We start from the raw sequence: 27,392 nt of genomic DNA on the forward strand, positions 1-27,392 counted from the left end.
TTCTTTCCCGCTAAATGTTGTACATGTGTGACAAAAATTATATCTTGCAAGCTTGGAAGTGCTTTTGGAGATTCCCTTCTTCTAAAAGCACTTGCAATTATTTTACAATCATTAGTGTTTTTTAGAGTTTCAAATGATCTTCACAAAATGTTAGAACATTTCAGTTTCTTGATTTAGCGTGACAAATAATCAAAATGTTTTAGAATATCACGTTGATATAATCTATGAGTTACTGAAATCTCGCATCGCCTTATTTTGTCTTAAAAGAAATTTTCACACATGTCATCTACGTCGTAATTATTTGTTAAGAAATGTTAAAAAAAGAGAGAGAAAATAAGGGAGTGTGGAAAGTTATGACATCAAGTCAATTTATTCATTTTGTTGATAAAAATAGATTCTCTTAAGGGAGTTGTTATTAACATCTCAAAAATGTCATCATGAATTCTGAATTTGTAAAACATAAAGAAAATGATTTGTGAATAAAAACATGAAGAAAATAATAATATTTTTGAAATGTCGATAACATCATTTCTTTTGATAATATGAATAGATAAACATATAGAATTAGGTTTAGTATCGTAGACTCAATGGCACCACTCTGACAATTTCAACTTTCATAGCAATTATCGATAGCATATAAAAACAAACATTTTCAAAATGTTGGCCCGGTCGCGGGCCATAAAGATATCGATTGTCATACCCTCAAGTAGGAGAGATTTTTCAGCATTCTCAAAATACTGAGGAGAACATATGTTATTATATACCTGGTTGAAAGTTTTTATTTTCAAGTATCTTTTTAATTATATAATGACATGTAGTGTTTTATCTAATATTCCGAATACACTGAAAAATTTCTCTGCAAGTAGTAGACTGGACGAGAATATCAATATCAATATATCTTCTTCTTACGTTTAACAGTACTCATTCGATGCATGCTTCGTATATATGTGTAACAGTCTAAGGAATCTCTCCCTCCCCCTCTGGCTCTATAGTCTCCACCACACTCCTCACGTCTCCTTCTCCTCCAATCTTCACGTGCAATGGCTTTGGTACCGACTTTGTTTTTCTGACTTGGTATTGAAGCGACTCATATCACTTTGCTTAAAACGTATTACCAAAAACCAGATAAAACAAGGAAGATAAGGACCAAGAAAAGCGAAGAAGCTAGAACAAGGACCACCTGTGCCATTTTGCACTCATCGAAAGAAGATTCTTTCACATCATTTTTTTTTGGTGCTCTTTCACACATCACAGGTCTGTTATTTTCAAAATCAGATGCTGCACGTTATGATTTGAAAGAGACGAGCTTATAGCAGTGCATCTATGCCCCTTTTTCACTACAAATTTACAATAAAATGCGATGAATTCATGATTGAGTGCTGCTACTAACCAAAGTTCACAATATATTACCCATCAAATGATGATTGTGGTAACCAATCGGGCTTCCCGTAACTTGTATATTATCGATGCAACTTACCTTGATCGAGAGCCTCGCACGTTTCTTCAACAATAGCTGCCGACTACAACGTCAAGGTAGAAGTTATGCCATGTAGAGGAGATGGAAAGCAGGAATCAAGTTTTATATGTTAGAGGTAGTACTCAAGTAAAATGGGGTGAGGGCGTGTAGCCCTTTTGTATTTATTTTCGCTTCTAGTGAATTGTTTTTTGAATGGCAAAAGTGTTCGATAAAATTCTACAATTGCTGGGGTCGGGAAAATGAGGGACCTTACATATGCTTATAAATAATTGAACTGTTTTCTATATTGCCAATTAATTTTATGGTTCATTTACGTCATAAAATCATTGTACACTATGAGTTAATTATTGTTCATGTGTAGTGTGTAATATTGATATCCATTTGCAGTTATATGCGGATTTAACGAATTACTGCCATTTGCATTCGTGAATACAATTTATATGGAAGCATTACATCTTCACGTATTGCTATCATGGGTAAATGAATATCAGTCGAGTTTATTTGACTATTCTTTGCATTTTTTTCTTAACAAAACTATTCTTTGCTTAAGTACAAAAGAAGAGCAGAACCATTTCTTTTGACAAAAAAAGTATATATGGACCACACTTCAATTTACTAATTAATGTGATGTTTACTGAAACTTATACGGTAAAACTTCGATAATATAACATTCGATAAATTAATAACTTTGATGATTTAGTAGAAATTCGATAATATAATATTCAACAAATTCATAACTTCTTAAATAACATTTTTGGCAGGTTGTGAATAGAAATAACATACTTAATAAGTAATTCGCTAAATCTAAAAGATCATTAATACATTATAAAAAATTATACAGGTCATGTATATAAATCAACAACTCTCTCTTACTCTTAACTTATTTAAATAAAGTTTGTACTTGGTTAAATGTTCATAAGAATTCCCTCTGAAACTAAGTGTGAGGTTTAGAGGGTATAGGAGCTGAACTTGCAGTTTTCCATGCCTGCCTTCTTGATAAACTCCTTTGCATATTTTGACTGATGTATAAAAATAGCACCATCAGCTTTATATTCAATTTGGAGACCTAAAAATTAAGTAAGTCAACATGCCTATATCTTTTAAATCAAACATCTCTCCCAGGTCTGAAACCATGCACTGATTGAGTTTTGGAAGAAGTAGACCCTGTCAATATGATATCATCCATATGTGACTGACCATTTGGAGAAACTGAATTGTCAGAAACTTGTATCAGACAGCTGAGAAGCAACAAAGGAGCATGATTGTGGGAAGGAGTAATAGTTGAATATCAGAGTACGCAACGAACAAACGAACAAATTGAATATAAAATTTTATTAAACGGAATTGCCAAGAAGGCTACATGAACCGAAGATGCTACATCTTGACTGACTTATTTCTCAAACTAAATTATAAGCAATATTTATAGAGAACTAAACCTAAGAAATCATAGATAACTCGAGTGGGCTAGACCCAAATCCTAAACTAACAAGCAAAACTCAAATACTAAAATAAACCTAAATACTAATATTTTCCAACACCCCCCTCAAACTTATGGCGATAAACGACATGAGTTTGCCAACAAGCAGATGCGGATGCAAGCTCCATCATGCTAATTTCCGATGCCAAATCCAATATGAAATTCTATCAGTGCAAGTGCAAGTTTCCAATGCCAATGCCAATGCAAGATTCCATGTCAGTGCCAGTGTAAGATTCCAATGCCAATACCAGTGCAAGATTCCAACTTCAAAACAAAAAACAAAAAACAAAAAACAAAAAACAAAAAAAATTCAATTTACTTTGTCCACAATGTCATTCGAGTAGTTATCCATCTAAGCATTCGAGCGATCATTGTAGAAGTCAATAACAAACCAGAGACACAATCCCAATAACAACAATACGTGGGCCATAAAACCTCAAAACAACCATATTTTTTTCCTTCCTTTTTTTTCTGTTTTTTTTTTCCTTCTATGCGAACAAACAGCATATCCTTTCTATTTTCCTATTTTTTTCTTTCTTCTTCACTCTAACTTCTCACCGTCAACTTCTTTTCTTTCTTCCAGTGACCTTTCTTCAATTCGTGCAAAACCAATTGCAGCAAACAAACTGGAGAAGGGAACTGCCTACAGGTTTTGACACATAGGAGTTGGTGCGGGTACGGTACGAGTGAAGGTGTAGGTCAAGAGCGGGTGCAGATGAAGGTGGGAGCGCCGCTGGTGGGCAGGTGAAGCAGATGGTGCGGTACGTGTAGTGTGAGCGGGTCGATGCGATCTCGATTCACGATTTCAATCTTCAGACTACGGCGCGGCTGGCCGCCGTTTCAGTTCTTGATATATATTTTTTCAAACTATCATCTGACAACTAAAGTAAAGGAATAACGAAGACAATGAAGACAAACAAATAGATCCCAAACGGAGACAAAAAACCAAACATGGATTCACCAGATCGAACGTAAGTGGAAGCCTAATCAAGATCCGAAACGAAACCAAATTTCACAAACCTAAACTAGATCAACCAACAAATTGATACCAAACCAAAGCAGATTGATCCCAAATGATCAAATATGCTTTGATACCAAGTAGAATATCAGAGTACGCAACGAACAAACGAACAAACTAAATTACAAGCAATATTTATAGAGAATTAAACCTAAGAAACCTTAACTTGGATAGGCTAGGCCCAAATCCTAAACTAACAAGCAAAACCCAAATACTAAAATAAACCTAAATACTAATATTTTCCAACAGTAATTTCAGATTCCTGTGATGAGTGTAAATGCGTTTCAGATTCCTGGGATGATAATACTTGTTGATTATCCTCTAAATGTAAACCCAACTGTGACTGATCATTTGGAGAAACTGAATTGTCAGAAAAAAAGTAGAGCCCAGACTTGGTGAATGTAACTGAAAAGAATGTTTCTGTATGACGAAGATGTTGCATGCTGTAAATCCTTATCAATACCAACAGAAACATTCTTAAAAGGAAACACAGATTCATCATGTATGATATGCCTAGAAAGTATCTTTTTGGAACTGAGATTGTAGCAAATGACTCCTTTGTATCCCATGGAATATCCCAAAAAAAACACACAATGATGACCTGGGTTACAAGTTATGATCATTATAAAGTCTTAAGTAAGGGTAAACTGCAGTCCCAAATATCTTCAAAGTATGTATGGATTGAGGTTTCTTAAATAGCATTGAATAAGGTGACTCCATGGATAAAGTAAGGTGACTCCATGGATAAAGTCTTACATGGCGTCCAATTGATGAGAAACACAGCACGAGCACAAGCAAAATACCAAAATTCCTGTGGTAGAGATGCATCAGTCAATAAGGTAATAGCAGTTTTCCGCTACATGTCTATGCTTTCTCTCAACAATCATTGTAGTAGAACAAATGTGCTTGATGGATAAACCTGCAACATTGTCAATAGTGATTTTCTGGTCACCTTCAAAAGGTGTAACTTGTTACATAGAGGAAATGTCTGATATGATGTGATGCACCAGAATTCACAGCCCAAGCATCATTTGGAGTAAGCAGCCATGGCAGAAAGATTTGGTGGTGGAGCTTGACCTTGAAAAGCAAAATTGGCCCTGCTAGCAATTTAAGGCAGTGTATCCCATTTTTCCACAAATCTGACATTCCACCATGTAACCACTAGATGGAGAATTAGTATTCCTCTGATAACCGTTGGCTGTAGTATGTCTTCTTTTGGAGCATATTTGACACTCAGGTGAGGAGTAGCTCAGGACTCAGTATTGCCTGACCAAGTTTGCCAGTTGCAGCCTGATTTAAATTCCCCAGAATTAGTGCCTTTACCGCCCTTAAATGAAGGCCTAAACCCACCATTATTTCTTTGCTGCCCACCATTGTAAGGTCTAGGTCCATTGAAGGATTGTGATCTTGGTCCATTATTAGAAGAAGGAAGTGCATTGCCCACATATCCATAACCAAATGGCCCCTGAGTTGGAAATGGAGGATAATATGATGGTAAAACTGGCTGAGAAGGAGAAGGATAAAATGCTTGCTGCGAGTGAGATGGAGGCTAGGGGTGGGTTCAAAAAACCGAAAACCGAAAAAAATCGAAAACCGCACCGAACCGAAGCAAAAAATAACCGAACCGAAAAAAAATCGAACCGAAACTGCCAAAACCGAACCGAACCGAATATGGCCAGTTCGGTTTCGGTTTTTGAGGTCCGGAAACCGAACCGGACCGAACCGAACCGAAAAAAAAAATCATATATAAATAATAAAAAAATATGTTGCCATCAGGGTTTAACCCCCTGACCTCAGGTTGGGTAGTCGTTTCAAGCCAACTTGACTGTCAGCTTTGTTTTGTTATAATTGTACCAGTAATTGATTTATAGGTTTCTAATAGTTAACGTTTTATAAAATTTCTTAACTTACAAACCCTAGTCGTCATTCACATTCCCATTTCAGTTTTTCACGTTTTCTCAAACTCTCTCTCTCCCTCCGCTGCTTCCTCCATGAGTCTCTGCCTTTGCTTCCTCAATGTCTCTCTCTCTCTCCCCTTCATCTCTTCCTCCAAATCACTCTCTCCAATATTCTCCTGTCCTCCTCGCGGAATCCTTCTTCCAAACCATGATTGTTGTTGCAGATTTCCTTTTAATTATTTTGTTGTTGTTGCAGATTTCCTTTTAATTATTTTGTTGTTGTTTCTGCGTGTTTTTGGGGGTTTTTTCTTTTAATTATTTTGTTGGGGTTTTGCATGTTGGCAGCAGATGCATAAGTTTTTCTTTTAATCTTCCAATTTGGCAGCAGATGCATAAGTGTTCCATGGCTGGCGAGAGCTTTGGGACTAAAAATAAACCCCCAAGGTAAAAAACTCTCATGGTTGCTATTTAGTTCTATTGGGTTTATTTTCATGGAAAAATCAAAAGATTTAACACATGCATGCATTTTCTCTGCGAGAGCTCTCAGATCCACAACAAGAAATACGCACCGACACCCAATAATGTCAGATCCATGGCCGATCGTCCCAGTTCGTATTCATTTGATGCAGAAGTTTCTGCATCTCCATTGCTCAATCGTTGCAGATTTCTTCCAGATTAAAAAAAAATTCATGGAAAAAAACCGAAACCGAGCCGAAAAAAATCAAAACCGAAAAAAACTGAACCGAAAAAAACCGGAACTTTTTTGAACCGAAAATTCGGTTCAGTTTCGATTTTGGCAACAAACTGAACCCAGCCCTAATGGAGGCACATAAAGACCATTGAGAGTACCAACAGTAGCAGAGGACAAATGATCAAATTCCTGTGTATTGGAAGAAGATGAACCACTAGAACCACTAGAACCATTCACCTTGAGAGCAGACATTTGATGAGGCAGAGAATTTTGAATCAACAGCACTCTATCTCGGTATTAGCAACATTGCTCTTCCGGCGGAAGATAATTTTGTTCAATGTCAGTGGCTTCTCCTATTGGGAGAGCTCGGGTCCTCCATGGCTTACGGATTGTTTATTTGATGACAATATATTTGAAAGAATGTAATAAAAGGCTTGTGTAGCTTTTAATTTTTCTTCCACTAAGGCTAGGTAGACCAAATTTGCAAATCATATGATGTATTATCAATACGAAATGAGCACGTTAATCAACAATTAAGTAACAATCCAATTATCGACAACCAAGTTATATGATTTATAATTTATTTTTTTTGAACAAATGATATTATCTAACTAAGGGAGTGGAGGAATGGGCTAAGCCTCACAATGAGCTAGCATGATTTATAAAATTTGGTTTAAAAAGTTAATCTCCCTAGCATTTACTGGGTTTCCATGTGATTTACCCCATATAAAGTTATTTTTTTAGTCACCTCTTTTTACATGTATGCACTATGTTGACCTTTTGAGGTAATGAAATCCTATATCCCTTCAAAATAAAAAAAATAAAAACAATACAAATACAAACATTAATCTTCATTTTATATTTCAAACAATTATGTTTTCTATTTTTTCACGTGGTCCAAAATTCCCAATAGGGAGGAATCTATATATGCCATTCACAATTATTAATAACACATGCTTCTCTCTTGCTCTCTATATAATGATCACGTAGCTAACTCTCCAAACAAACATATGAGACACACTCTTATCTTCGTTATCCTCTCCCCCTCCACTCCCTCTCCCTGTGCGCAAATAAAGAGATGTTGAATCCCCAAGTTCACCAATCAAAATCCGCCCAAACTCTCTTCCTTCACAAGCCATTTATCCATGGCAGTGCCGGAAGTTCTTTTCCTGTCTGGTCAAGGCCCTCCTTCCTACCCGAAAAATACAGAAGCATAAAAGCCACAAGTAGTAGTAGTAGTAGTGATAACAGTAATACTCCCACTACCACGACTAAAACTACTACTACTACTACTAGAATTACTACTACTGCGATTCCAAACCCTATTACTCCCACTCCTCCTCCTACCACCACCACCACCACCACCATTGTGACTACTGAAGTCGTCACCAAGAAGTTCATTAGTGTTAAGGCCACCCTAACCGTGACGCTTACAGTCGGAGGCTTTCTCTCAAACCTTGGTCTAAACCGAGGACTTGATGATATAACAGATTTGCTCGGTCAATCGCTCTTATTGGAGCTTGTTAGCGCTGAGCTTCATCCAGGTAAGTATGTATAATGTATATAGCGTTTGGCACAGCATGAACCTACCCATCAGCTAGCTAGCCACCCCACTCCACCGCCGGCCCTTTCCCTCTCTTTCATTCTCCCGCACCAGATACGCTTTGAAGTTGATGTCAATGGTGATTTTAGGTTTCTCGTTCTCTTTATCTTTCTCTATGCTTATGAGTTATTATTATTATTTTTCTTCAAATTTGTGCAAGCAAAATCAAACCCAAAAAGACGGGTAAGAGAGAGATAGAACAGTAGAGAGAGAAGAAGAGAGGGATCGCCGGTGTGGTGGGGTGGTAGCGGAGCTTTGTGGCTTAGGGTTCTTTTATTGGCTTAGAAAATCCAAAAAATAATATATTCTTATTTCTTTAAATGGCTTGCTTCTCACATCATCTGCCCATAAAAGTGTTTACATACAATTGTGGCCTAAAAATGGAAAATGACTTATATGACACAGGTTTACCGTCAGGTATTGTGTCAATAAAATGAAAATATATGTGAAAGTTTTTGTCCATATATTTTTTAATTCAATGGCATGAAAAGTCACGTTTCGTTCTCCTAAAAACAATGGCATTCCTAATAAAAAAAAATTAACAGCAAAAATTATTTAACAGTAATACTTGGAAGACCACATATTTATATCATATTGGTGGATTGTATGATGTGACAAATGAATTATACAACCAATATCTGATAAGATAAAATCATTAATTAACATGACATATAGTATATATCACTTGTCATATTAGATGATATACTAATATAGAAAGGGAAATTTTATTTGAACCCATATAACCTATCTCTACATCCAGCTTACTATTTACACCCATATTATTTTTATCAAACTATTAATCTCTCTTTAAACCCAATTTACTACCAATACTACTCTTACAGACTCAATTCAATATGCACATTTATAAACCCATGTTTTCACATTAGAAGCTACCTGGATCGGTCTCATGAAAATCCATGTTAATTAAATCTATTAATCTAATTAAACACAGTTGCCATGAGACTATGAGAGTCAAACCAAATTTATCAAATCCTAGTTAGTTTAACAAATGCATGCATATTTTGCAAGCCGACTTGAAGTACTAGGAATAACAGCTAGCAAGCATGCACGAAAGTTAGAAACCGAGAAATGGAAACTCTTTCAGAATATATAAAATAAAATAATAATAAGATCACAGGACTAATTATAAACACTCAACAGTTCACAAACAAAATGAAGCGAAGTGCAATGATTATCATGTTCTCACATGTTTGCAGTGCATCTACATAGCAAGACTACTAATTAAACATGAGTAAGATCTGAACTTGTTAATTAAAGAATTAAAATTAACTTTAATTACTTAATTAAAATGAATAGTTAAAATTGAAGAAAAACACTTGATTTAGAACTAGGTGTTATCTTGATCAGCTGCTGCTTGTTGTTTTGGCAGCAATAGTAGCATAAGTAAAAGCAAGTTTTCTGCAGGTGATGAGTAGTGGTGCAGATGATGATGATGGTGGTGGGGTTGGTGGATGGTGGTGGTGGTAGTGATGATGACGATGAAAAAGGTCTATAAGAGTGTCTTAGGATTTTTGCCAGGAAAGAACGTAAAAGAAAGATTATGTAGGGTTTGATTATTGGGTGGGTTTATTGATAAATTTTATTTTTATTGTTAATTTCATCTTGTACTTAATGGTAATTATACAATAGGATAGTGAAGATATTTCATATTTAAAGTATAAGTTGGGTGTAGAAAGGAGTTATATGAGTTCAAATTAAATTTCCCATATATAAAAAATGTGATTTGCCTAACATTTTCTATCATTTAAATATATAAAGTATATGCATATCGCTTTTTACTGCAGTGGCACAAGAATGAGGATCCTCTTTGGATCCTCTTTGCGAGGATCCTGGAGATTCTCCAATCACGTCAGTTCATCATACATCGTGTGGTCATAAATCATTGTAATTTTTTATATTTAAAATTGAATATAAACAGTATTTGACGAAAACTAACTGTATGATGTACGATAAACAGATGTGATTGAAGGATCCGGAGATGATCCTTATTCATGGCACAAAGCACTTATGTTTATGCACTCTGGTGAGGGTTTGATCCTCCTGATTCCCCCTCCCTTGTCAACTAACTATTAACCCACTAACAATATCGTTTAATATATACAGATATTTAGAAGGAAAAATACATTTGTAAAGAGTGCTTAAGGAAATTTTAAAGTGTTAATAACAATTGATATATATATATATATATATATATATATATATTATCAATTTCTTCCTTCTATCTGATCAATACTTGATGAGTAATAATCTGTTAAATATGTGGAGGCTGTTGTGTTAGTACCATATTTCCGAAGAGAAAAGGAGATAGCGAGTGAAGGATATACCATCATAGATATTATCATTTATAGGACCATCAATCAAACCGATGAGAATCTTATGGTAAGAATTGTATGGGTTGCTAACTAAACATTATAGAAAGGACAACCGTTATTTTTTACTTCACAAATGGATCCCGACAAACCAAAATGAAGGAAGCAAAAACTTGGAGTTTGGAGACTTGTTCATGGTCCCAGAATAGTCCGACGAATTTCTCCTACCATAGCTAAAATTTCAAAGTTCTGTTAAAATGTATATGCGAAGTGCAATTAACAATCTAAAATTCCAGCAAAAATTGTTTTTTTAATAACAAAGAAGATTTAATATTTTGTTACGCTTTGTGATGAAGAAACCGGAGAGGAGAAGGAGAAGGTTGCGGGGTATGCACACAGGAGTCGCCGACAGGAAGGTGAGATAATATACGAGACAGATATCAAAGTACCAGTAGATTTTGGGGAGATAGGTGCTATTTTGGTAGAGAATGAGCACCACAAGGAGATGTTTCTCAAGGAAATTGTCGTCGATGGCCTCCCATGTGGCTCTGTTCATCATAGCTGTAATTCTTGGATTCACTCCAAGTATGACAATCCTGAAAAGAGGGTCTTTTTCACAAACAAGGTCAGCCTTTTCCCAATCACATATATTATATCTATGGCTAAAGTGATGACATGACATGCTGACATGGCATGCCACTATGGATATATCAGTCATCAAAACTTACATATGACAAAATAGGTTTGATTATAATAGCACAAAAAGTGTTTTGTAAAAAAAAACAAAAAACAAATCGATTTTTAGTAAATTTTTTGTCGTGTTTCTAATAAAAAAGCTTCTAACAACTTATTTAGTTGGTTCAGTATGTTAGTATGTTGACATCATATTCAAGATGGAGTAAAATTTTGCTTGGTGAAGAATGGTGGAATAGAGTTAAATGAGGATTACCAATTATTATTATTTTAAGTTATTACTCTTACTTAAAACGAAACTGCAATTTTTTAACCATTTGATCTTGATCTTCGTTTCGAATGGTGCATTATTTTGTGCATGTGTGGAACAGTCATACTTGCCATCTCAAACACCAAGCGGGTTAGTGAGGCTAAGAGAAGAGGAGCTCTTGACTTTGCGAGGGAATGGCCAAGGAGAGCGGAAGAGCTTTGAGAGGATATATGACTATGATGTTTACAACGATCTTGGTGATCCTGATAAGAATTTAAGACTCCAAAGACCAGTACTTGGTGGCAAAGAATTCCCGCATCCCAGACGTTGCAGAACTGGACGACCACCATGTGACACAGGTACCAAATACATGCACGTCGAATACTACATATTTTAATGCTAAACAGTCTGACATGTTATGTTATCAAATTATGAATTTAGACCAATGACACAAACTCAAATAATAATTGATCATAGTGAAAATTGTTGAGGGTTGATGGTGTGTGGAGAGTTTGCCCCACATCGGTGAGGGACAAATCTAGTTAAGGGCTTTTATGATCTTGGGCTACTCCCCATATTGCCGATTAGTTTTATGGTGAAACCTCAATTTCATCAAAAATATTCTAGCTAGCTTATGACAATAGAAAATTGTTTTTAAATGGTTATCTTAAAGTTATTATTAATCAATGGTTATACATACAGATCCGTTGTCGGAGAAAAGGAGCAGAAAACATTGGTACGTTCCTAGAGATGAAGCCTTCTCAGAGGTAAAGCAGCTAACATTTTCAGCAAAGACGTTGTACTCTGTGATGCACGCATTGGTACCATCGCTGGAGATGGCGATTGCCGACACTAATCTTGGCTTCAAGTACTTCACGGCCATAGACTCACTTTTTCACGAGGGGATTCACTTGCCTCCCTTCAAGGAACAAGGGGTTCTCAAAGCCCTGCTTCCCAGGCTAGTCAACGTTATGGCTACTGGAGATGACGTTTTACGTTTTGTACCCCCAGAAACGATGAATAGTAAGTAAATTCAGCCTCACACACTAATATATTTGTATTATATTCGTAAGAAAAATTGTTTCTTTTGACATACATTCTAACATATTTATTATCGGATAATGAATCTTACAACTGTTAATTAAGTGAAACTTGAAGAAAATAAGTAATTCACTAAGCAAGCTTGGATACTGATAGATAATAGATATAAAAAGCGTGACAAAAGGATAAAATTGACAGCAAAAACTGTGACCAATACAGAGAGTGACATTTTTTCACTTTTATCACGTATGTTGTCTTAGTTATCCTAGCAATAACCACGTTTGTTCTAATCTTATTGTTCTTTTTTCATATAGTCATAAGACTGTTTTAGGAAAAAAGAAAATAAAAATATTAAATATTCTCTATTTACTTTTGAGTGCGGTATGCATTACTTCATTTACTTTCTCTCCTTATCTCTAGTTAATTGAACTATTTTTCGTTGGAGCATTAGGGGACAAATTCTTTTGGTTTAGGGACGAGGAGTTTGGTAGGCAGACTCTTGCAGGTCTCAACCCATACAGCATCAAGTTGGTGACGGTATGAGTTACTTACCTCTGTACAGTGACTTTACTGAGTCTTAACTTAATTTTTTATGCTCGTCACATTTTTGACAAAATTAAAATTCTGAAACAAATGAAAATAAATAAAATGTAATTGTAGGAATGGCCATTGAAGAGTGAACTGGACCCAGCGATATATGGCCCGCCTGAATCAGCTATCACCAATGAAATAATTGAGAGAGAAATTGGAGGTTTCGCAACCATTACTGAGGTAGATATATATATTTTCTCGTTCGATAGTCTGATTTGTTATATTATTCATCCGTATTCGTTATATGCATGCAGGCCATCAGAGAAAAGAAGTTGTTTATTTTAGATTATCATGATTTGTTTTTACCCTATGTGAGCAAAGTAAGAAAGCTCGAAGGTACCACACTATATGGATCGAGGACTTTGTTTTTTCTTACCCCAGAAGGCACACTCAGGCCACTGGTCATTGAGCTGACAAGGCCACCAATGGACGGAAAGCCACAATGGAAGCAAGTTTTCCAACCGGCGTGGAACTCCACGGATGTCTGGCTCTGGAGGCTTGCTAAAGCTCATGTCCTTGCCCACGATTCTGGTTATCATCAGCTTGTTAGTCATTGGTAATAAATAAATAGAATTGATATTACATCAATCACTTTCTTACACTAGTAAATAACGTGATCATACACAATTGTGGTACAATAATGCAGTCGAAATAGTTCCATTCGTCCAATTTTCTCAGGGAATCGATTATTGCAGGCTTCGAACACACTGTGCCACAGAACCCTACATAATCGCCACAAATCGACAACTGAGTGTCATGCACCCAATCTATAGATTGTTACATCCCCATTTCAGATACACTATGGAGATTAATTCTCTTGCTCGTGATTCACTCATCAATGCTGACGGCATCATCGAAACCTCATTTTCTCCCGGAAAGTACTCCCTTGAGCTTTGCTCTATTGCCTATGGGAAGGAATGGCGGTTTGACCAAGAGGCACTCCCAGCAGACCTTATTAGAAGGTAACTTCATTTACTCTCTTAGCTGGCTGTGTATAGCTCTACACAATGTGATGGAATTGTCTCTTGTCTGACATATTATCTTAATTAACATGCTATCAATTGACATTGATCATGTGGAATTCTTGTTAGAAAATATATTTCAGATTGACAGTTTGACAACTAAATATGTCAAACTTGCATGTGCCTTAGTTAATGACATCGAGATGGCTTAATGCTTGAATATTATACAAGATGCAGTGGGTGAAAAATTTTTATTTTTATTATCGGTACGAAAAAAATTTATTAATTAGTGGTGAGTGGAAAAAATACGTAAGTGCTTTTGCGGTTACTAGAATCTGATAGGCTCTTTTTTCCACTTGAGAACTAATATCAGTGATTATATATTGTCAACTTTTCTTGTGACCGCTGAGCCTTAGAAATATGAAAACAACATTTCACTTTTCAAATATTCTAGTTTTCTTCTAAAGGTACTATTTAACTAACATGTTGGTGACGATGCATGTTTATATTGTAATTCTAGGGGCATGGCTGTTGAGGACCCAACTGCTCCACATGGCCTAAGGCTAACAATTGAAGACTACCCTTTTGCCAATGATGGTCTCCTCTTATGGGATGCAATTAAACAATGGGTCACTGACTACGTAAACCACTACTACCCCGACTCCATCCTTGTCCAGACTGATGAAGAGCTCCAAGCATGGTGGACAGAAATCAAAACAGTTGGCCATGCAGACAAAAAAGATGAGCCATGGTGGCCAGAACTCAACACTCCGGAAGACCTAATGGGCATCATCACAACAATGGTTTGGGTCGCATCTGGTCACCATGCAGCTGTCAACTTTGGCCAGTATGCCTATGGAGGTTATTTTCCTAACAGGCCAACAGTTGCAAGGACCAATGTGCCCACTGAGGACCCCTCAGAAGAGGATTGGAAAAATTTCATAAAAAAGCCTGAAAGTGCACTTTTGCAATGCTTTCCTTCACAAATCCAAGCAACAAGAATCATGGCTGTTTTGGACATTTTGTCGAATCACTCACCGGATGAAGAGTACATTGGAGAGAAGATGGAGCAGGCGTGGGCTGAAGAGCCCGTTATAAAGGCGGCATTTGAACGGTTTAAAGGGAGGTTGTTGGCGCTGGAAGGATCTATCGATGATCGAAATGCCAACAGTGAGTTGAAGAACCGACATGGAGCTGGGGTTCTGCCTTACGAGCTTTTGAAACCCTTTTCTCAACCTGGGGTTACCGGAAAGGGAGTTCCATATAGCATCTCTATTTGAACTAGGAACTTTCTTGTGTGTTTTTGGTCCTTACTCTTTATCTTTCTTTTTGTCTTTCGTTTGCATATATAGTTTAACTCATATGACTTCTGACAATGATATTATCAAGCTTTCTCCACAATTATGCAATGTAGAAAGCTGGAACTGATTTGTTTTAGTAGCAATAGTTTAAGGAATAAAAAGTGCTTGTATACTTTGATATATGTTTACTTTATAGGGCCTACTCCACATCGTATTTCAACGATCCAACCGTCATCTTTTAGGTCTTCCTTAACAAATACCAAGAATCTCCCAAATTTGAAACCATGAGACCGTTGGATTAAATGGTAGTCATATTAGTGTTTATTTGAAAAACCATATTCGTCTATTTTCTTCACTACAATTGAATGTCTTAATGGTTTTGGATTTGTTTAATTTTTTTTTTCAAGGACGTCTATGAATAATATACAAAAATATAGAGGGTATGGATCATTGAAAAAAGTTATAGAATGAGTATCATAAGGCGTCTCTCAACGGAAGGGAACAATAAAGTTTATGATGTGAGAATGTGAAGATAAAAGAGTCTCACATTAGTGAAAGGAGAAACCTTGCCCGGACTTTTGGCAATATGGAGAGTAGCCCAACCTCACATGTGGTGAATTTTCAAACCAAACACATGGGCCAACCTGGCTCTAATACTATAAAGAAAGTTAAGGTTTCCACCATAAAACCAATTGGCAATATGAGAAGTAACCCAACCTCTTATAAGCCATTGCAATGTTTCTCTTTTCACCAATGTGAGACTCTTCTATATCTTCACTCACATATGAAAGCTGAAAATAAAGTTTATGAATAATATTCCGTTGCTATTATTGAGCCAATAAAAGTTTGATACTTCCCAATCTACAATTGCTAGTACAATGTCAACATTAATAATATATATCCACAAAATATTAGGCACAATACAGATATTGGGTATTGTAAATTGGTATCAACTACTATTTCTCTAGCTAACCAATAATTTGGGCACTAGTGCAAGTACATGCACATAGAGTAGGCAATACATCTTGAGCGTGAAAGCTGTCGAGTTAGCATGTCATAATATATAGAGTAAACTGCCGATTTGCCCCCTGAACTATCACCCAACTTTCAATTTGCCCCCTGAACTTTTTAATTAGAAAATTAAGGACTTAAACTAATTTTTTTGGCCAATTTCCCCCTACCGTTAGTTTTTCATAAATTTCATCCAAATTAACGTTAACTCTTATCATGTGCAAACCACGTAACTCTCATTTGTGGACAAAAACGTCATTTCACTAGACCTTCAGACAGAAAAGCTATAGAATCACACATATTTGCATATGTTTATATTTTAGAAATCTAAGGTTTTCAATTATTTTAAAGAATGAAGTGACCGAACTACCCACACATGTTGTGCATATGCTTCCATTTAACAGAAATTTGGATGGAATGAATGAAAAATTAACAGCAGGGGGCAAATTGGCCAAAAAAATTAGTTTAAGTCCTTAATTTTCCAATTAAAAAGTTCAGGGGGCAAATCTAAAGTTTGGTGATAGTTCAGGGGGCAAATCGGCAGTTTACTCTAATATATATAAACGTATACATCAGTCAATAATAGTCCGTGGTTGCTTAAGTGTACACGGTGCAACTAGCAAATACAATGAACGTATGCTAATGTGGTCCAAATACATGTGAACATGATGAACCCATGCAAGCATCTTTCGACAAAACTACGAGCTTATCAAGATGTCTTTTGTCACAACAAAAGGATCATATGCTTTTCCAAGTTGGTCCTAATTCTGTGGCTACAAATGTTCTATTTATTGGTATTGTGTTGTACTCATTCGGTTACATAAGGAGATGTGATTTTTAGGGTGACACAAAAGAGATTAGTGAACTTCATCCTATAGTTTGAATTCGGAAGCTTACCAGTCTTGGAAAATCTTGGTCCACACATGTATATGGTGGAATGCTAATTCTGTATAACCTCCACTGCATTATGTGGTTGGATCTCAATATTATTTGGTGACTCTCACATAAATATATTTGTGTTAAGTTATGTATAAACCCGACACATATTGAATAAATACTAAGTTCAACGTGCGGAAAGCTTTGCTTTTATACCATATTAGATATATAAGCATTTAAATTCAAAATCAATTGAGACAATAGGCTCAAGATCTTTTAAGTACTAATACAAAACTTTTATTCTCTAACGAGTACTTTCAACACTAGAAAGATATTTTACACACTAGTGAAAAACCTCCATTCTCTAACATTGGATATGTGTGGGAGATTACTAATATTAGTTGGACTTGTACTGGTGGTGAACAATACAGCATGGATTTTTTCTCGTTCTTCAATATTTCATTTTTGTATTATTCTCATATTTTCTGATGAATGCCAACATCACATGCAAAAAGTTTATCTCCAATTGTTAGCTATAAATAACTGTGGGTCATATAGGAAGTAATGAATTATATGTAGTTTGTCATCTTTCAAGATTGGGGATAATCTGATGATGATGATCTTGCTTAGAGATAGAGCTAGAGGAAGAGTGAATATCGTTGAAACCATGACAAGATAGCGACTTTTCAGCATTGTATATATGTGATATTTTATTGATATTTGTCATTTGAGGAATATTAGGTAAACTAAATAATGTATCACTAATAAGAAATAAACACGTTAATCAATATTTAATTAATAATTTAATCATCACTTTTCATGTCATTTAATTTACAAATTTAATCTACAATTTTATTTCCCTAGCATTATTCTTATCATATATAAGTAGATATAGTGAGCCCTTTCAACAAGAATCAAAGTTCAATTATTTCAGTGGACTTATTACCATCTTTGCAAGTTTGCAGTGATAGTGATCTATGGTATTTTAGGACTTCAATAAATACGATAAAATCTCTCAAGTTATGTAATTGGAATCAACCAAATTTTATAACTTTATGAAGGTTATATGATATTTTGTCTTCCTATAGAGCAAAATATCTCTAATGCCCTTCGGATAAATATAAGGTGAAGCAGCCTGCAAGATCATTAACGATATAGGATTAAATTTCTAAATCCTCTAGCTATCATCCCTTGGATCGGATTATTAATCAAATGATTATTTGAAGGTATGTCCAAAAGGAAATTATAAGACTTTATCAATGTGATACTCACCATTGGCCCAATGGGGATTCCATTACGCGTAGCAACACAAACGGTCACTAAGTTTAAGCAATATAACATAGGGAGTAAAAGTGTTGTTCATACACTCCTTTTTATTTTTTATATACACTGCTTAATTTTCAGTTGTCAGGATAAAACTTAACAAATAATATGTGGGATGTAAAAAAAGATGTGTGAATAAGGTTCCAGTCAGAAAAATTATTTAGAGAGCCGGGTACAACTGAGTTTGCTAGGAGGTTGATGTGATAGCTTGAGAGCTAATCAAGCTCAATTGCAACCAATCGAATATCTGCAATATACAAAAGCCCCCTTTATCTCTACGGTTATTCTTCATTTCATTTATGTTTTTGTAGACATCGAAATTTCGGTAAATAAATGTTGACCGATAAATCAAAGTGTCAACGCTCATGTATTACATAAATTTTACACGTAGCGTGTGACTCAATGAAAATTGAAATGAGTTGGAAAAGTCATCAAATAGGACACGTGTCAACACCTGGCAGAAACGACTTATTTCATCTGGAATATTATATTCAAAATTAGGCCTTGGAAATTTCTATAAATACAAGCCCATTTCATTCATTTGGGGGAACCAAAATCATTAGGCAAAACTCTTGAAGCTCTGAAGCTCTGAAACTCCGAAACTCTCAAGCATCCAGGTTCCCGAAGAATCAAGAAAGCGTTCTTCGTTCATCGTTCATCCTAAGATCAAGCCCCAACAGCCCTTTGGATCAACAATCATCCACAAATTCAAGATCAAGCTTCGACGGCCCTTGAAGAAAGTGTTCTTCGTTCTTCGTTCTTCGTTCATTGTTCTTCCAAGATCAAGCCCCGACGGCCCTTGGATCAACCATCCACCAATTCAAGATCAAGCCCCAACGGCCCTTGAAGAAAGCACCATCGTCCATCATCCGTTCATCCAAGATCAAGCCCCAACGGCCCTTTGGATCAACAACGTCGACAAATCCACACATCCAACCGTTCTTCAAGATCAAGCCTAAAAGCCCTTGAAGATCCGTTCATCACTGTTCTTCAAGATCAAGCCCAAAAGCCCTTGGAGATCCGTTCATCACTGTTCTTCAAAGATCAAGCCCAAAAGCCCTTTTGAAGATCCGCTCAAATCCACCTTCAAGATCAAGTCCACGGCCCTTGAAGAACGTTCATCCTTAGATCAAGCCCAACGGCCCTTTGGATCAATCATACATCCACAAATACACACTTTACGGAGATCGAATCAGAGGATCAAAATAGAGAGAGATTGTAACCCAAAATCATCAAAAATACAAATATTTGTTTGTGCACGTTATTCTTGTCTCTTTCGTTTCAGGAATTTTCCGTGTTTACAAATTGGCACGCCCAGTGGGACAATCTCTGCCTCTCATCTCTTTCTCCGTTCAAGAAATTCAAGCGCACTTCCAAAATTAATGGCATCAAGGAAGGCTCAAACTGTTCCCGCAACCGGCGCAAAGAACAAAAGCGTCCTCGTCGCAACTGGTGTCACTTTAGGCATCACGACTCGAAGCATGGCAAGAGCTACTTCTACCGCCTCTTTCACCTCTGCATCAACTCTGCCAAGGGAACAAAAGCACCCAAGGCACGAGCCTTTGATCACCTTAGCCTCACTAAGGGCACCAAGGGGGGAAAACCCAAGGAAATACTCCGAATCCATGCTCTCCGATGCCGATTCAAGCGACGGTTCAGCCATGCAAGTCATGACCATTGGAGCAACTTCAATCGATGAGCAGCTGGCTCAAATGAATGAAGCAATCGCAAGGCTAACCCGAACTGTGGAAGAAAAAGACTTGCAAATCGCTGCACTCGTCAGCCGACTGGAGCCACAGGACGACGAAAACCTTAACCCAGAAGATGAGCCTCAGGTGGAGAAAAACGATGCGAAGCCCGAGCCAGATCAAGCAGCGGCACTCATGGGATCTCTTTCTATCCAGCAGCTGCAAGAGATGATCACCAACACCATCAAGGCACAGTACGAAGGAAGCTCAAATACCTCCGGGTTGTACTCAAAGCCGTATTCAAAGAAGATCGACGCCTTAAGGATGCCGAGGGGTTATCAACCACCAAAGTTCATGCAATTTGATGGAAAGGGAAACCCGAAACAGCACGTTGCCCACTTCGTTGAAACTTGCAACAACGTAGGAACCGAAGGGGATTACCTCGCCAAGCAGTTTGTGCGCTCGCTGAAAGGAAACGCCTTTGAGTGGTACACGGATCTGGAGCCTGAGTCCATCAACAGTTGGGAGCAATTGGAGCGGGAATTCCTCAATCGCTTCTACAGCACCCGCCGCACTGTGAGCATGCTAGAGCTAACAAGCACAAAGCAGTGGAAGGACGAGCCAGTCATGGACTACATCAACCGATGGCGTAATCTAAGCCTCGACTGTAAGGACAGACTCTCTGAGATTTCTTCAATCGAGATGTGCATCCAAGGCATGCAATGGGGTTTGCAATACATCCTTCAAGGCATTAAACCACGGACCTTCGAGGAATTGGCCACCCGTGCCCATGACATGGAGTTAAGCATCGCCCATCATGGGAAGAAGGAACCGATCGCCGACTACAAGAACGACAAAGTTCTTGGGCCGAAGGTGGAGAAGGCTACGTGGAAATCCACCAAAGAAGCAATGACAGTCAACACAGCTCCCGTCAAAATCCCTACACGAGGCAAGGCAATTCAAGCCGAAGGCTTTCGTGATCAAGAGATGCGTAGACGCACTTTGAAGGAGCTTGAGGAGAAGGCTTATCCATTCCCCGACTCTGATGTGGTTGCCATGCTGGATGACCTGTTAGACAAGAAGGTGATCAGTTTGCCTGAATGCAGACGGCCGGAAGAGATGAATCGTACCGACAGTCCAAGATACTGTAAATTCCACCGCTTCATCAGTCATCCAACGGAAAAGTGCTTCGTACTGAAAGATCTCATCCTGAAGCTAGCACAATAAGGGGAAATCGAGCTTGACCTCGAAGACACAGTTGCGGCACACACTACTACTATCGTGTTTGAATCACTCGATCCTGTGTATCTCCGAAGCATGCATGACCATTCCCGTCAATGTTCAAGTCACATGGCACCTCCTACACAACCATCACCGGGGGCAAGCAACCAAGATGCATTTACTGGTGATAAGAAAGGGTGGACAACGGTGACCTACAAAAAAACGAGGAAGCCAAGACCACAAGCCACAAGGCCAAAAGAGGAGCCTAAACCCGCCCCTCGAACTTCAGTCTTCGAAAGGCTGAATTATTCAAAACCTAGAATTGCAGCACTTGATCACATCAGTGGTCGAGACCAAAATTCCGTCTTCAAAAGGCTTGAGACGCCAACACCGCAAAGATCAGTCTTTGAAAGGTTATCAAAACCCAAGAAACAAAGCGGCACAGCTAGATCTCCTCCGCAACGGTCGGCTTTGGACATACTTGAAGAAACTAAGAAGCCTTCTAGAAACAGGAAGACAACGCCAAAGGGAGAGAAGCTCGACAGTCTAGCAGGAAAAGACGATGTTCAAAGCTTGATTCCTTCAAAGATGAAGCGCCAAGCAACTTTGGAAGTCGACACAAAAGGACCACTGAAGGTAAGGAGGCGCACCATCATCTACACCGGCCAATCTTCACGGCAACAAACCCAAGAGGACCGCACTAAAGAGAAAGCCCAAGAAGACAAAGAAGACGAAATCCTGGAAGAAGACGTCACTTCCGGCTCTGTTAACTCAAAATGTTCACCTCAATCGCTGGGGGCATGCTCCAAAAACATGCCAGTTAAGCCGAGTGAAGTTGAAGGATGGACTTATGTCACTCCGAAGAAACTGCACAAGAAGCATATGTCTTCTCCACAAGTTCACCAATGGGAAAGGGGGCAAATCAGCTATTGTCAACCTCCAGAACAATGTGAAAGTGTTGGAGATAATGAAACTTTGACACGAAGATCATCCATCCCCATCACGATGCGTGACACCTTCCCAGAAGACTTCTTCAACTACTCAGTCAAGGCTCCTTGCTATGAAGATTGCGAGGAACAACTCTCCCGGATCGCTTGACGAACACCAGTTCTCCTTGCCCGCACGAGTCTAAACTGCATGGCACAAAGCTCCTTGTCCGCACGAGCCTAAACTGTAGGACACAAAGCTCATCGCCTGCACGAGCCTAAACTGCATGGCACAACGCTCATGGTCTGCACGAGCATAAAAGGCAACACCAACGTTCTTGGTCTGCATGAGCATAAAAGGCAGCACCAAATGCTCATTGTCTGCACGAGTTGAAACTGCAAACGACACCAACACTCCTTGCCTGCATGAGCCGAAACTGCAAACGGCACAAAAAAAAAGGGAAAATCCAAAAAAAAAGTATTTGAACTACGTTACGACTTGATCTCTTCTTTGGAGGGGTACGTAGGCAACTCGAATGTTCAATTTTTCGAGTTCAGTCACATCAAAATAAAAAAGAATAAATGTTTTATTAAAGAAGGTCAATTTTATTACAAATTTATTTTGTTAAGAAAATTTGCAATTCTCTTTGTACAAAATAAATTACAGTTTCTTCGAAAAAAAAAAAATGAATACATATGTTATTATGTATTTAGAAAAAAAAAAAAAGAAAAAAAAAAAGAAAAGGGAAACGTATATATTTACGTCTCGGCCCAACACCAAGCTCCAGCATCAACAATGCTATTGGGCCAACAATGGTCCGGACAAGCCTAGTTGCCCATCCTCACACTCTTCACGCCAAAGTCGTCATCCATGGCTGCCTCACTCCACCAAACCCCACGTATTGCATATGGTGCGTACACCCGGAGCAAGTCCACATACCTGTCGCTACAACCCCCGCGTCTACCAGCGCCGCCGCAACTCAATTCCAGCAACCGCTGAACCCGTGTCTTTCTTCCACCCGTGCCTCATAGCTACCTGGACCTGCAGGCACACCAGATCCGGATGCAGAAGTGGTGTCTCTGTCCTCCAAGACCCTACTCGAATCGGATCGGTACGTGTGCGAGATCTGCAACCAGGGATTTCAGAGAGAAACAAAATCTCAGAAGAACAGAACTCATTGCCAATCGAGAGATGGAGGGTGTGATGTCAGTCAGTGACCAGCAGACTCTGGTCTCTTCGTTTTTGGAGATCACCGTCGGCCAGACCACCGATACGGCGCGGCAGTTTCTGCAGGCCACTGGGTGTAAGCTTGAGGAAGCAATTCAACCTTTTACGTGGGTAATGAAGCTGGGATAATGACCAAGGCGACGCCGTTACCGACTGAAAGTATTGATCAGTTGGCCGAACAAGCTTCTGGTGTGAATGAAAACGTGGCACTTCCTGGTGTGAATGAGAATGCGGAACAATTCGCTGATGATGAGGTGCGCGCTCCTATGCCTGTTATAAGGGACTTTCTTTTTGACGATATGTCGCTCTATGGAGCACCTAGGGCTAGATTTTCATAACAGGGTTCTGTAATTGCCTTCCGTAACTTTGAGGAGGAAATGAAGCATCCTGGGGTATGGGAATCGGACCAAGGTGATACATCCTCAGCAAATGCTGTTCAAGGTAAACTTGCATCCTTATATCGTCCTCCCGTCCAGCTCGACGAGATCACCGAAAAAGAATTGAAGCCTCTGATTCCAAGAAGCCTCTGCTCATGGCTATCAAGGGTCAGATCTATGACATGTCCCAGAGCAGGACGTTTTATGGACCTGGTGGGCCTTACGCACTGTTCGCGGAGAAAGATGCTAGCATAGCTCTTGCAAAAATGTCGTTTGAAGACAAAGATCTGACTGGTGATATCTCTGGTCTTAGTCAATTCGAACTCGAGGCCTTGCAGGACGGGGAATACAAGTTCATGAGCAAGTATAGCAAGGTCGGATCTATTAAGAGCACCGTTCCTGCAACTGAAGGAGAATCCACTAGAAGGTACCGTGGAGACGTCGGCTCCGATCTCCAGCTCGAGAGGAATATCATGATTGATCAGGTCTCGAAATTTCGAGTTCATCAGACACCACCTTCTTGGCGAGTTCTCACCAGTGAGGAGCTACGCCACCAGGTCCAGTTCATCAGCATCATCCGCACGAGGAAGCATAATCTCAACACGGCAGAGAAGTGGGTGAATTGCATGGCCCAAGCTCCTCCCTGCATGTGAAACACCCAATCTGTCTCTTCCACCGCTGCTACATTGCATTTGATGAAGAGGATGAAGAATGGCGACGCAGAGACGAAACGCCAGGCAGTACTTATCGCCCTTCAAACACAAATATGGCAAGTCGTGCCCTCGTCTACTTCAAGGCTGAGACTTCCTGCATGCACCACGAACTCCACTCCTTCGTCTTCTTCCACCATGGCTGCTGCCCAAGTTCTCCAGCTCCTCATCCTCTCCTCCTTGCTCCGCCATGGCTGCTGCCTAAAGCTCTCCGTCCGTCTTCGTCCGCTCCCTGCAAATTCCTCTACCCACCATCCTAATTTATACAGAAAGAAATACAAAAAAAAAAAAAAAAAAAAAAAAAAAGGTGGTGGTGCATCTGTCACCACGTGAAAAAAAAGGGGATGCTTTTGGCAAAAGAAAAGAAAAGAAAATATAAAAAAATCTTGGTGGATCAGCACCACCATGTGGAAAAAAAGATGGTGCATCTGGCACCATGGGCAAGAAAAGAAAAGAAAAGAAAATAATAAATAATAAAAAAAAATAATAAATAAAAAAAGGAGAGAAGGGTGGATTCTTGGTGGCTAGCACCATGCAAAGGGGAAGGGTTTTGGAATGGTGGATGAGTCCACGTGAAAAAATATACATATATATATATATACATACATACATAATATATGTATGTATATAGCAAAAAAAAAAAAAATGCATTGAGAGAAATAGAAGTCCATTTTATTTATTTTTCTGGAAATTTTACATAAATTTGCATTATACATACCTTAAAAAAAAAAAAAAAATCAAATCAAATCAAATCAAATCAAATTTACAAGAGGGTATCTTCAAGGACGATCAGGTGGCGCCTTAGTACTCGGCGGAACCCCAGGAGAAGGAGGCACTGAAGGTTGATCATTTGAGGCTTCATTACGCGGTACAGCCCCAGAAGAAGAAGGCAAATGCTGCTGGAACAAACCCACAAACCTCTGATGATCAAGTAAAATCTGACCATCAGATTCCTGCATCTGGTCAATCTTCATCTTCATGTTTGTCGCATAGCTATGTGCGAGTTTATACAACTGTTTATTCTCCTGCTTGAGCCCTCTAATCTCCTGTTTGAGACTCATCACTTCAGCCGCCAATGATTCAACTTGACGGGTTCGAGCAAATAGGCGTTGGGCCATATTAGACACAGAATCTGCACACTGCACACTGAGAGCCAGAGAATCCTTAACAGCCAACTCATCAGACCGTTTGGAAAGTAGTCTGTTATCTCTGGGAGTGACAAGGTTCCGGGCCACCACCGCAGCAGTCATATCATTTTTCACCACCGAATCCCCAACGGTAAGAGGACCAGTAGGGGATATGAATGATGGGCGCCATATGTTGTCTGGAGAAGGCGGGACTGCCTCTTCACCAAGATTCAAGTCAAAACGACGGTCGGAGGGTCCAGACATTTTCAAAGTGTTGAAGGAAGAAGAGATCAGACAAATCAAGAGCTTAGAAGTACAAGAGGGGAGTTTTCACAAGCGAAGTGTGCTTTGAAACGAACTGCGTGCCTCTATAAAATCAACACTCGACGGCATTTCAGAGATCGAAGAGGCGAGCTCAGAATTCGAAGAGGCCATTAAAAAATCGAAGAGGCAAGCTCAGAAATCGGAGAAGCATCTTGCTTTTCCAGACGCGTCGGCACCCGTCACACGCAAACTCAGCTTTGCGAAAATCACGGGCAATTTGTCGAAGCGCCGATCCCAGATATCGAAGAGGCGCCAGTCTTTTTCAGCCACGTCAGCACCCATCACATGCAAACTCAGCTTTGCGGAAATCACGGGTAATTTTGTCGAAGCGCCAATCCCAGTTATCGAAGAGGCGCCAGTTTTTTTCAGCCGCGTCATCACCTGTCATATGCACACTCAACTTTACGCAAATCACGGGCAATTTGTCGAAGATTTTCGGTGAAGGAGAAAGCACGTGAAGTTTACTGTTCAATCACGCGTTAGTTGCCGACACGAGTGAAAGAATAGTACCTCTACAGGTATTAAGGGACCTCCTATAACTGTCCACCTTCACCTTCCATAGCAAGGCAGACATGCAGAGCCTTTCTTCATCTCCAAAAATGCTTTCCCAACGAAGCCTCTCGAGTCATTCAATGTTCCTTATTCCTTGGGGTGCCTCTGCAAGCCGATGACTCCAAAGCAAAAGTATCTCATATCACCAGGGTAGAAAGCAAGAGTATCTCATATCATGCGTTCCCCCTGTCCTTTCCTTTGTCCTTGTTCTTACTTACAAAGACAAGGATAAAGAAAACAATATGCCGAAACTTCCACTCAAGATTGGGTAAGGAACCGACTGTTTGGAACCCTTCCCTGATTGCCTACCTAGCACTGCTCTCGAGGACTCGTCTCCCACTGCTGCTGTACTTCCAAATAAGCTACCACATCTGCCTGAAGAATAGATAAGGCAAGTGAAAATGATACCTTGCAGCATGTGGAGACAACGTGCAGAAGGAACAAGCAGAGAAGAATGCGGTCTGCACAGTCAACTCAGCAGAAAGAGTCCGAACTGAGGAACTCGAGAAGCTGCCATATCTGCCTGAAGAAACAAGCAGAGAAGAATGCAGCATGCACAGTCAACTTAGCAGAAAGAGTCTGAGATGAAGAACTCGAGAAGATGCCGCATCTGCCTGAGGACGGTGAACTCGTTTTGACCCTCAAATTCTTGGGTCAACTTACTAGGCGTTGTGGGCTGTACGTGCAGATTCACCAC

The 27,392-nt window shown here is 39.0% G+C and overlaps 1 protein-coding gene and 1 pseudogene across 4 annotated transcripts; both read left to right on the top strand.

The window, feature by feature from the left end:
• The first annotated feature begins 7,547 nt into the window (after positions 1 to 7,547).
• LOC126616134 (linoleate 13S-lipoxygenase 2-1, chloroplastic-like) lies at positions 7,548 to 15,504 on the top strand. Of its 4 annotated transcripts, XM_050284130.1 has the most exons (10): positions 8,142 to 8,243; positions 10,143 to 10,208; positions 10,851 to 11,119; positions 11,559 to 11,796; positions 12,140 to 12,460; positions 12,930 to 13,015; positions 13,139 to 13,249; positions 13,324 to 13,625; positions 13,765 to 14,031; positions 14,552 to 15,504. In XM_050284130.1, exons 2-10 carry the CDS (start codon positions 10,193 to 10,195, stop codon positions 15,309 to 15,311), a joined length of 2,370 nt encoding a protein of 789 aa, XP_050140087.1. In that variant the 5' UTR covers positions 8,142 to 8,243; positions 10,143 to 10,192; the 3' UTR covers positions 15,312 to 15,504. The 4 variants fall into 4 exon arrangements, with proteins under 4 accessions (XP_050140085.1, XP_050140087.1, XP_050140086.1 ...); XM_050284128.1 differs by lacking the exons at positions 8,142 to 8,243; positions 10,143 to 10,208 and adding an exon at positions 7,548 to 8,105; XM_050284129.1 differs by lacking the exon at positions 10,143 to 10,208 and having other exon boundaries at positions 8,161 to 8,253.
• An 8,162-nt stretch (positions 15,505 to 23,666) lies between these two features.
• On the top strand, positions 23,667 to 24,965 carry LOC126616135 (membrane steroid-binding protein 1-like; annotated as a pseudogene).
• The last annotated feature ends 2,427 nt before the right edge of the window (positions 24,966 to 27,392 follow it).

Source organism: Malus sylvestris, chromosome 3 (genome assembly GCF_916048215.2).
Source record: "Malus sylvestris chromosome 3, drMalSylv7.2, whole genome shotgun sequence".
NCBI classification, from domain to species: Eukaryota; Viridiplantae; Streptophyta; class Magnoliopsida; order Rosales; family Rosaceae; genus Malus; species Malus sylvestris.